We start from the raw sequence: 12,306 nt of genomic DNA, 5'->3' as shown, positions 1-12,306 counted from the left end.
AAAATTAAAAAAATAAATAAATTTAATTAAAATATAAATTAACATAAAGATTAAATATAAAATTGATATATTATTTTTTTTCACATATTTAGCATTAGACATAAATGTATTCGAGTGATACATTTATAAAATTAAATAAATATAATTTAATTTATAAATAGATATATAATATGTTTGTAAAATTAAATAGATGTAAATAGATTTGTAAACAAGTATAAAATCCATTTGTAAAATTCAATGGATACAAACAGACGTTAAATCCGTTAATTAAAAGTGATTTCCTTTTACTTAATTTAAAAAAAAAATATGCAGATAGGGTTTTGATCTAAATATACCTTAACTTCATTTGAATTAGATGACAAGGAGGATAAAAGAATAGTTTAAATAAAAAAAAAAGAAAAGAATAAAATCGTTATTGGAGAAATTGATTTAAAAAGAAAACTTAAAGAAGAAAATAATACAATTAAAATGATGAAATAAATAATTAAATTAAAATTCAGCTGAAAATAATCAAAATTAAAAGGTTTGCAGTTCATCATTGATTAAAAAGATAGTTATTAGTTATAGTGTTCAAACAAACGAATCTCATTAATTCTTTCTACATTAATCCACATAACGCTTAAATTAATTTTTAGTTAATTAATAACTCCATTAAACGTGTAGATTTAATTAATTAACTGCTGTAAGAAGAGAATAACTCAAACTTGATCAATAATAGTAAGCAAATTATTTAAACCAAATCAATTAATTACTTAACATAAAGAATATGCTAATTGCTACTTGTATTAACCCAATTAAATTTACTTGGATTAAATAACAATGTCTTCCTAGGAGATTCAATAGTCCTTTTGAATTTTAAAAGAATAATCATGGGGTGGTATTCTTAAAAAATAGAAATTAATTAAAAATAAAAATAAAATAAACAGATATTAAGAACATAATCTCATAATTTTAAATGAATTTCAATTTGATTAACTTTTAACTGAATAAGAGAGTTTAGCCTATAAAAGTTATAATAAAATTGCAAAAAATTGAAAGAAAAAGAAGAATAATAAGAATTTGGCTAAGAAGGAACCGAAAAAGAGAGGAGATGATGAGAAGAGATGGTAAATTCTACTTCTAGAGCAACCTTTATACAAGTTTTTTCTAAATAAAAAATAATTATTCATAATTTAACATAAAAAGTAAAATAAATCTACTACTCTTATGATGACTTTTATCATAATCTTGATATGATTTTATTTACATATATTTAAATCAGTTTTGAATTCTGAACAGCTGGTAAAACAGTAATCATGGAATCTGTTTGTTGGCTTGGATTACAGCCTTGAGCAGGCTGTACCTTGCAATCATAAAAAAACTCTAAAAATAGTCTTTTTTTAGTTATTTTCCTCATTTTTAGCTCAAAATCTGTCCAAAATCAAATTTCAAATAAAAATTAAATTTTTATATTAAAATCATAGCAAAATTATGAAATTTAATATAAAGAAAATGATAAGTTTTGCAACTCATCACAAATTGATTTATAAATAGATGTGTAATTTATTTGTAAAAATTTTATAAACCGACACTGATGGATGTGTAAATAGATGTACACTCCGTTTTAAAAATAAATAAATACAAATTAATTTTTAAATAGATATATAATTTGTTTGTAAGTTAAATAGACACTAAGATATTCATTAAGGGACGTATAATCCATTTGTAAAATTAAATGGATACAAATTGCTTCATAAAAAAATGTTTGATCCGTTTATAAAATTAAAGGAAACAAACTGATTTTCAAACGGATATATAACCTATTTATAAAATTAAATTGATACAAACTGATTCACAAATAAACATGTAATCCGTTAATAAAATTAAATGAACACAGTGATTTGCAAATGGACGCATAATCTGTTTGTAAAATTAAATAAATACAAACTAATTCGCAAATGACTATATAATCCGTTTATAAAATTAAATGAATATAAATAAATATAGAATGTATTTATAAAATTAAATGGATATAAAATGATCACAAAGAAATGTATAATTTGTAAAATTAAATGGATACAAATTGATTGGCAAATGGATTTTAATCGGTTTGTAAAATTAAATAGATACAAACTAATTCGCAAAAGGATAAGTAATCCGCTAGTAAAATTAAATGGATATGTTTGGAATTGTAAACGGATATAGAATCTGTTTGTAAAATTAAATGGATGCAGAATGGTTCGGACAATGATAAATAATCCAAATATTTACATTAGTTTATATTTATATTTTAAATTTTAAATTTTGAATAATAAAATCAAATTTTTTTGATAAAACATTTATAACTAGAGTACTAAACTGAATATGGAGAAGTGTACATTTTTATAGGCATGTACTTCACCATAGCTTTTCCTTTTAGCATTTCGCTACCTACTCAGCTTGAATCGTTAAAGTAGCATGTTCCTTGACGATGTATTATATGATACTGGGATTTTATAGCATAGAGAAAATATTTGTGATTATTAACAAGAAACTTTCTTTTATATTTAATTATATTTGTGATTATTAACAAGAAGCTTTCTTTTATATTTAATTTTGTACGTGAAAAGCAATGGCAAAACCCTATAACTAGTTGCCTACGTGATCTCTAAACAAACCACTTGAAGCCAAACTGTCTCTCCTTTACAATCTAATCAGAAGTAGAACATAAAAACCTTTGGTATGACTCATATATAGTCTAATTGACGTTAAGATATCTCCTTTTCAAAGCCAGATTAATCACCATATTGCCGCTTTGAGTTTGCCCTCCAAAATATAAGTGTTCCTCTAATTCCAAAGCTCCATCCTATTTTTGTGCAACCAAATTTAATACTTTCAAAGAAATTGATGTTTTCTCTCATTGCTCTGTCGCACTCTCTTTGGACAGATAATGATGTAGGGAAATGCTCTTCTCTCTCCAAGTGCCATAAGTATTTTGGGTATTAGAGTTTTTCATTATGTTAACTTTCAGGTAATTTGTAATGCTAAATATTCAATTAACATATTATCCGCATGGACCATTTAATCTATTTATTAAACCATTAAAAACTCATTGTGGATTTTGTGAAATAACATTTATAAATGAATTTATACCTATTCGTAAATTCTATTTGCATTTTAATAAATTTTCGTAGTAGACTATATGAAAAATTAAATTCTTACATGTTTCATCTATGAATCCTATTTTATCTTTTGCGGTCAAAGCAATTATCATAGATCTATTCCAAAAGAGGTAATTGAATTCAGTCAAAGGAGTACTTACTAGAATCTGGCTTGGGGAATCAGAATTCAGCATGTCAATCTCAAATTTTAGATGTAATTAGATCTGTATTAGATGATTCAACAACTTGAGCTAGTCATCTTTGTAGGATCAGTATGAAAAATGATGAAAAATGAAAAAGATCAAGGAAATTGCAGAGAAATTTAGGAAGAAGAAAGAAGAAAAATAACTGTGTCTATCTTAGATTTAGATGTAATTAGATCTGTATTAGATGATTTAACAACTTCAGAGATGTAATTAGATCTGTATTAGATGATTTAACAACTTCAGCAGTAGGATTAGTAGTCATCTTCGTAGGATCAGTATGAAAAATGATAAAAAAATGAAGAAGATCAAGGAAATTGCAAAGAAATTTAGGAAGAAGGAAGAAGAAAAATAACCGTGTCTATCTTAGATTTAGATGTAATTAGATCTGTATTAGATGAATCAACAACTTCAGCAGTAGGATTAGTAATCATCTTCATAGGATCAGTATGAAAAATGAAAAAGATCCAAGGAAATTGTAGAGAAATTTAGGAAGAAAAAAGAAGAAAAATAACTGTCAATAAAGAAAGTTCTCGATCAGGAGCCTTGGTTGCTTTGATACCATATTAAGAGAAAATTTCTATATTCAATTCATGAATGGGAAAATTTATAAGTGAGATATTTATACAAGTAAAGAATTGAGTTGTCAGCTCATCATCTAACATTGGTGGAAAATTAATTTAGCTTCTTACTAAAAGCTAACTTCACAGCTAACAAACTTATAACAGAAATCTAACAAACTAATGCTATTAATGGAAGCTATTAATAGAAGCAATTAAAACTGCATTACTGAAACTTGATTAAACTTCTACTTGTATCCAATTCTTAGTAAATAGCTAAAAACACATATAAAATACAGATTGCAGAGAAGAAACAATTTTTAGTAAATAAAAAGAAACAACTAATTTGAAAAGACAAAATGCTAAGTAATTTTGGTGAGATTCTGAAGGGATGAACCTTGAAAGAAGGATAATAAAGCTTGCGATCCTGGAATTTCTTGAGAGTGTCGCCAACTTCCCATTTGTATACCGGCTTAGAGGTCTTGAGGAATTAATCAATTTTCAAGGAAATAAAACTCCTAGCAGCTCTTACAGGTAAAATTGAGGAGGTCATAAGAATTGGTTCAAACTATGTAACATCCAAACACAAGCATCTCAACTGAATCAATCAATGGAACATCTAAACAACCTAGAGGAGTAGAAATTTCATCAAAGATCAAACCCCAATAAACCAAAATTGATCAAACCCCAACCGTCACTTTTGAGTTTGCCTTCCAAAAAATATAAATACTCTGATTCCAAAAACTCAAGTAAACCACTCTATTTTTCTACAACCATATTTCACACTTTCACAAATTAAACAATATTTTATTATTATTTTTGTTTTATCTCTTTATTAATTTTTTATATAATATATTATTATTATTGCAAATAGGCAATTAAATTTGGGCTCCTATTATCTTAATATCACATTATTATATGAACATATTTAATCAAAGTTATCTAAAAAAATTATAATAAATAAAATTAAGAAAATATATCATTTTAGTTAATTTTTTTATTACAATTGAAATATTCAACTTTTTATTTGCTAATATCTGTTATTTAATAAAATTATCATTAACATATATTTTCTTAAAAAAATTATTATAGTCCAATTATATATAAATTATAATTAAAAAAAACTTTATCCTAATACAATATGAATTTCAAAATTAATAATAATAATAATATATTTTTATTTTATTTAAAATTAGTAACTTTCAGTAATAAATTATACTTAGTAATTTATAATTTGAAAAATATGAATAAATTTTAAATAATTTTATATTTTTATTCTACGTAAAATTATAGATATTTAATAATAAATTATATTTAAACATTTATAATTTGAAAGGTGTAACTAATTTTTTAACAAGTATAATATTTATTATTAATTATTTTATTTATAATTTGATTTTAATATAATAAAAAAATATTATTCACAAAACTGTACTCTTACTAAAAAAATTCAAAACTTTTTATTTTGATATGTTAGTTTAATAGTATTAGAATTTTAATTATTAATGATAGTCTTAATATAAGTAAATTATTAAAACATATAATAGTTGTAATAAAATATTCAATCTATTAAAATTTTAATATTATTTTTGTTAATAGAACATAAATTAAATTAAAATAGTAAATTAATCAAACAAATCAAATTAAAATATTTTAAATAATGTATATTTGTATAGTTTTTTAATCCATTAAAATAGACGTGAACATGTGGATTTTATATGTAAATTAGAATATTATATTATAAATTAATTAAATAAATTATATTAATAAAAATAAATTATAAATTTTACAATGTAATTATTAGTATTTATAAATAATAACGAGGTCTGAAAGTTAAAAAAAAAGAGTAAATATTTATTTTTTAATTAAATTTATATGGAAATGGATATTTTTAAAAAATTTGTTTACAAAATTTATTTTATTTTTTTCTTTTTAAAAAATATTTAACATCAACACATCTAGGTTAGCTGCTAAATTTAATAGTCTGCCTGCTAAAGGAGAATTTGAGAGCAACATTACCAACCGATCGTCTATCATTCCAAGATTTTATTTTCATCTCATTCCCCACACCAATCTGATATGATTAAAAGGAGAGAAGAAAGATCTAAATTTAATTTTGTAAAGTAAACAACAACTGATATAGATTCTTGTGTTCTGAATCTTTTTTGCAATCGGTTTCCTACCTCTCAATATGTACCCTGTCAAACCCACCTTCTCTAACAAACCATTTCCCATGGATGCAGAATCACAAAAACTTCAACAAAGATGCATCAAGCAAAAAGAAAAAGTATATTACAAGGTTTAGAAAGTGGTAAAAACATAAAATGTCTCATTATATACTGCTGAAAGGAGAAAAGAAACAACCAAAACAACTTTTCTTGCCTAACTTAACTAACATCTCAAACAGTAAGAAACAATGTGTTTCACATTCATAACACCACACAAATGTATTGCAAAATGCACCATATAAATAACTCAAATGGTGGTCCAACACTAAAATATATCCGTTATATTGACAAAGAGGACGTTTGCTTTTCCCTCAATTCCCATAAAATTTTCTGTTTATAATTTTAGTGACATTTCATACAACCAACAGCTGTAGAAGTCTAGTGATTTTCTTACCTTGTATCCTGGGACTGTATATCCTGTGCCCTGCATTTATAGTGTAGTATAATTGTTAAATCAATTCTCAATTAAAGCACACTGGTTTATAATCATTAGTTTCATTATTATTAAAAATTATAATAACTAAGCAAAAATGAATTGCTTATACCTTTCTGCTCCACCATTTCATTCATCAAGGCCAAAGCTTGGTTCTTTTGGCCTAATTTGCAAACACCATGAATTAAACCAGTGTAAGTGATGACATCAGGTGAAATGCCCTTATTCCTCATTTGAGAGAAGAGCTCTAAAGCCTCACCAATTAGCTCATCCTTGCAAAGGGCGTCAATGATTGCTCCGTATGTCACAACATTTGGCTCACAACCTCTATCAGCCATTCCCTTTAGTAGCCCAATAGCCACATTTGTTTTCCCAAATTTACACAATCCGTTTGCTATCACATTGAAAGTATAAACATTAGGTTGATAACCTCCAGCAACCATATCATCAAAAAATTCCACTGCTTTGTCCATTTTACTCTCTATACAAAGCCCATTAATTAAGGTAGTAAATGTCACAACGTCAGGCTCCAATCCCAATTTGAGCATCTTACCAAAAACTGAGAAACCAAAATCCACAAGGTGTAAGTGGCTGAAGCAATTAATTAAGATGCTAAGAGAATAAACATCGTGAGAGATTCCTAGCAATTCAATTGTTTTGGACATGGAAAGGACAGTGTGATATTGTTTCATTTTCACAAGGGCAGATAAGAATTTATTAAATGGAACCCTAGAAGGCAGAGGATGCTTATGAATTACATGATTGAAGGAAGCAATGGCATCATCAAGGTGGGTAAAAGAAGCAGATTTGAAGTTATTTGTCAAGAAGCGTGCATCTTGAAGTGTGGAAGTAGAAGAATGGGAATAATTGGTAAATAAGAATAGGAATGGAGATTGAATGGTACCAATTGCCCCTTGTAGCTGAAGATGGAAGCTCCTGCTCTTTCTCCTCCAAGGCATCTTCATCATCATCGATCTCTCGTCAGTTGTTTTGAGGATGGATAGGAGATTGGGAATGAGGAAAGGAAATAGAGAATCGGAAAAGGAAGGCTCTCTGCCTGCTGGTAATGTGGTAAGGATAACAAAAGGAAATTGGGAATTGTTTATATGCGCCACATTTTGTAATTTTTTTTATTAATTTTTCATATAAAAATATTATTTAATAACAAATTAAATTTATCATTTTATAATAATAATTTTTTAAATATAAATCCAATTAAGTCTCCACTTTTATTTAAGAGTCAAATAATTTTAATTTAAAATTTTGAATAAATTAAATCTCTATACTATTATATAATAGTCAAATAAGTCATAATTTAATATAATATTATATAATATTATTTTATAATAATAAAAATTCTTATATAATAAAACTTTATTTTTATAGTTTTAAAAATTATTTATTATATTTTATATATTTTTTAAAATTTTTATGATAATTAAAATATTAAAATTTTAATATTTTAAATTATAAAAATAATATTTTACTGTTAAAAAAAATATTAAGTTAGAATCTATTTAGCTCTTAATAAAATTATATAGTTTAATTAACTTAAAATTTTAGAAATTTTAAATTAAATTTATTTGACTCTTAATAAAAATAAAGACTTAATTAAATTTATTTTCGTAAAAATAATGTTTTATTATAACCGTATATTTAATTAAATTTAGTTAAAAATTAATTAATTTTGTTAATTTTATTTTTTTAATAAAATATTATAAATATAATTGTAGAATATTGATTTTTATTTTATTAAATAATATTCCTTATTTAATAAATAATTGTCAATGTATATTTTTAAAAATATTATTATAGTCTAATTGTATATAATATAGATGAGGAAAAAATAAATAGTTTATTGTTTAATTTTACTCTAATATAATTAGAAATTTAAAATGACTAACTTTATATAATTTTTTATTATTAATTACTTTATTTTTGTATAATAAAAATTAATTTTTTTTACAAAGCTTAACTCTCATGAGAACTGTTTGGCACATTTTTATTTTGACATTTTATTTGAATAATATTACAATTTTAATTAATATCAGTAAAAAATTAATATATAAAATTATTTCAAAATAATAAAATTTTGAAATGTTAAACTCACTAAATATCTTTTGCATTTTAAATTTATTTGTTATTTTATTTTGTTATTAATTATATTAACTTAAATTTATAATATATAAATTATTTCTATGTATAATATTCAAATATTCAGTATTAAAAATATTCATACTTTTCATGATCTTTTGAGTAGGAAGTTTTAAATTTTAGTTAGTTCTTTATATTAGATTATAATAAAATTTAATTTGAATTTAAATAGAAAATTAAAAATAAATTCACATCTTTAATTATTAAATAAATGTAATTTTAATAAATTTTTAAAATTAAAATTAAAAATAAATAATTTAATTATTAAATATATAATTCACATCTTTAAATTTATTTTACAGTAATAATTATAAATATTTTATAATAAATATATTATTTACTCTAATAACAATATATATAAAATAATTAAAAATAATATATTTATTATAAAATTTTCATAATTATGAATGTAAAATAATATATATATATATATATATATTTACAGCTAAAAGTGTAAACGGCATATTTAATCGATATTTTAATCTATATTCCCGTAAACTATATATATGAAAAAAAAAAAGCTCTTCAATCTCCATATTACAATATTATATAATTAATGATTTTCTCTTTTCCTTTCCCCCTTCCCACCACTCTCCTCTTCCATTTTCCTTCATTTATATTCCCTACCACGATTACCACCTCTTAACATTGTCACCCTTATTTCCATCCATTTTTTTATTTTTAAGTTGCCAGATTTATTTCTTGTGCCTTTTCTTACACTGAGATTCATGATATTCTAAGTTCCTACATTCATAAATTCCATGTTGAGAGAATTGATGGCTACTCTCATCCTCTAGAATAAGAGCTTCATGGAACACCCCTTAATAACTCCATTTTTACTAACGTTCTTGCATAACCCACTTTGCCCTCTTCATAGTTTCCCATTGTGCTATCTATTCTACTCAACATCTCTACATTCTAGAATTCCCAAGACAACCTTGAGAGTTGTACTTATATAGACATTTTTTAGATTGGTTACAAGTCAACTCTCAACCTCAGCTTCCATTGCATCAAAATTAATGGTTTTTTTTTTTTATTTTTATCAAAGATATGGAGTGTATTCTCAAGAACTCGCATTTTACTCTCCTCAGGTTGAAAATTAAACTAGTAAATATTATCTTTTATAAAAGAGATAGAATTTAGACTATATATCTTCTATTTGCTCATAGCGAAACTTTCAACTCAATGATTCATTTGAAATACACTCTTTATCAACCCATTCCTCTATCTCACATATTCACTCTACACATTTGTCACTCTGAATTTTACAATCTTCTATCCATTCATAAATGCTAGAAGAATAAATTGTAATTCCTTTTTGGATGCCTTCTCCTATTTTAACAGAACAAGCATATCTAATTTTTTTTAGACAAAAGGCTCATTTTAGCCCTAATAAATTAAGTTTTTAAAGATTTTTTAGATCCAACCGTTTTAAACAAATTAAATCTAAATCAATAATTGAAACATAACTCTATTAAATGTTCATCCACTAAAATATTTTTAAATTTTTAAAATTAAAAAATAAAAAACATTATCTCCAAAACTGCATAAACCTCTTATCTTCAAAACTAACCTAAAAAATCTATACATGTTTTCTTAATTACCGATGATTATGGAGAGTCGTGTTTTTAGGCCATTCATCTTGGAAGTTGATATTTATAGTTTTACCATATTTATCATTTCACCTTCACAAACTGCCATGAAAGAAAGATCCACAGCGTCCCCACTCACATCTTGACCATAGTATCATTAGTATGTAGTTCTTGAGTTTGAAGAATATATTGATGGCGGCATATAAAGGAAACTTAAAGAGCACTTCTAATTCACTTGTGTTAGCTGAATTAAGAGAAGAGATGCTACAGATTCAAGAAGAAAGATACCGAGTAATAATGCTTTGAGATTGGGTGGGTAAGTAAAGGATGATAGTAAAGAAGATGAGATTAGATGAGATTTGGATTTGTCGATGATGAAGATACAGACGAGGATGGAATGAAATGGAGTTAGATTTTATATATTCATTTTTTTATAAATGATTTATTAGTTTTATTTTAATTACTTTAAATATAAAACTAATATTTGATTTCTTAAAAACTTATTTTACTTATTTATTTGACTTTGTTAATTAACACCATTAAATTCTAATTAAATTTAGAATTATTAGACTTAAATTGAAAGTTGAGAGCTCCACTGGGCCTAAAATTTTTTAAAGTCTATTAACAATAGAGAAAATGTATGTGATTTCAAAAACTAGCGAGTTTAACAAAAGCGACAAAAACACCCTAGTTGTACATGTAATCTCTAAACAAACAACCTCCGAAAGCCAAACAGTCTCTCCTCCTACGAATCTAATAAAAAATAGGACCTAAAAACCTCTAGTATGACTCTTAGTCTGATTGACGTTCAGATATCTCCCCTTCTCAAAGTTAGATGAATCACCATATTGCCATTTTGAGTTTGCCCTCCAAAAAATATGTGTTCCTCTAGTTCCAAAATCTCCACCCTATTTTTGCAACCAAATTTAACACTTTAGAAATGGATATTTTCTTACATTGCTCTGATCCACTCTCTTTAGACAGGTGATGATGTGTTTTATATGGACAAAGATAATAAAGGGAAATGCTCTTACTTGTCTCTCCGATTACCATAAGTAATCTGGGTATTAAAGTTTCTCGTGATATTGACTTTCACATAATCTGTAGGGCTGAACATTCAAAATACATGGACTAAAGTGGGGATTTTAGTATGCTTCAAAGACTAAACAATATTTTACTATTATTTTTTATATTTTTTAATATTTTTATATATAATATAATAATAACAATTATTATTATTATTTTAAATAGCAAATTAAATTTGGTCTCTTATTATATCATAATATCACATTATTATATGAAAAATGAAAATATTTAATCAAAGTCATCTACAAAGATCGTAATAGATTATAATTATGTCAAAAATATATTTGACAAAGTCCTTAATTTCATCTAAATCCTATACACGCACACTCTACAACTGATGTGAGTTCCGAAGGTCCTTAGTGGTTCCATAAAGTATGATTTTCATTGTTAAAGCCAATCTTCTTTTGCTTATACTTTTCAAACTAACCAGGTATCTATGTGCCCAAAAGCTTTACAAATGCCACATAATCTATCTGAAACTCTTTACAAAAGCTTTACAACTCATTAATTCTCTCTCTCAAGCTATACTTCAAAAGCACCACATTCACAAATAGTTAGATGATGCTTTCAAACACCAAGTTTATCCCGTAGTTTCTTCAATTTTGTAAAGAAAACACCAACTAATATAGGCCCTTTAAATCTTTCTTCTAATTTCCTCCCATAAATCCTTTGCACTATATGCATACAAAAAACTTCCACTAGATCCTTAGAGATGGAATTCAAAATCTAACTCATCATGCTATCAACTCTCATCCACTTCTCAAAACCAGTGGAGCCAACAGGAGGAATTTTCACACTACGATTTACAAATCCTAACTTGTCTTTTGCTCTTAAAGCAAGTGTCATAGATATACTCCAATTCAAATAATTTAGTCCATTTAAAGGTGCAGATATAAAGATCATACCTGGATTATCTGTGTTTTGAAGACTC

At 25.2% G+C, this 12,306-nt stretch overlaps 2 protein-coding genes across 4 annotated transcripts in view; both read right to left on the bottom strand.

The window, feature by feature from the left end:
• The window catches only part of LOC110607256 (putative pentatricopeptide repeat-containing protein At1g12700, mitochondrial), a 79,859-nt gene that overhangs the window by 4,470 nt on the left and 63,083 nt on the right, over window positions 1-12,306 (bottom strand). The window lies entirely within an intron of this gene.
• The window catches only part of LOC122724553 (putative pentatricopeptide repeat-containing protein At1g12700, mitochondrial), a 69,502-nt gene continuing 63,294 nt past the window's right edge, over window positions 6,099-12,306 (bottom strand). Inside the window, exons 2-4 of the mRNA XM_043959813.1 lie at window positions 6,656-7,091; window positions 6,505-6,534; window positions 6,099-6,136 (exon numbers count right to left, since the gene is read on the bottom strand). Coding sequence (XP_043815748.1) covers window positions 6,099-6,136; window positions 6,505-6,534; window positions 6,656-7,091 — 504 coding nt within the window. The remainder of the gene's footprint in view (window positions 6,137-6,504; window positions 6,535-6,655; window positions 7,092-12,306) is intronic.

This window comes from Manihot esculenta, chromosome 9, assembly GCF_001659605.2.
Source record: "Manihot esculenta cultivar AM560-2 chromosome 9, M.esculenta_v8, whole genome shotgun sequence".
Lineage (NCBI taxonomy): Eukaryota > Viridiplantae > Streptophyta > Magnoliopsida > Malpighiales > Euphorbiaceae > Manihot > Manihot esculenta.
Note: the sequence above shows the minus strand (reverse complement) of the source record. Positions and strands in the feature narration are given on the sequence as shown.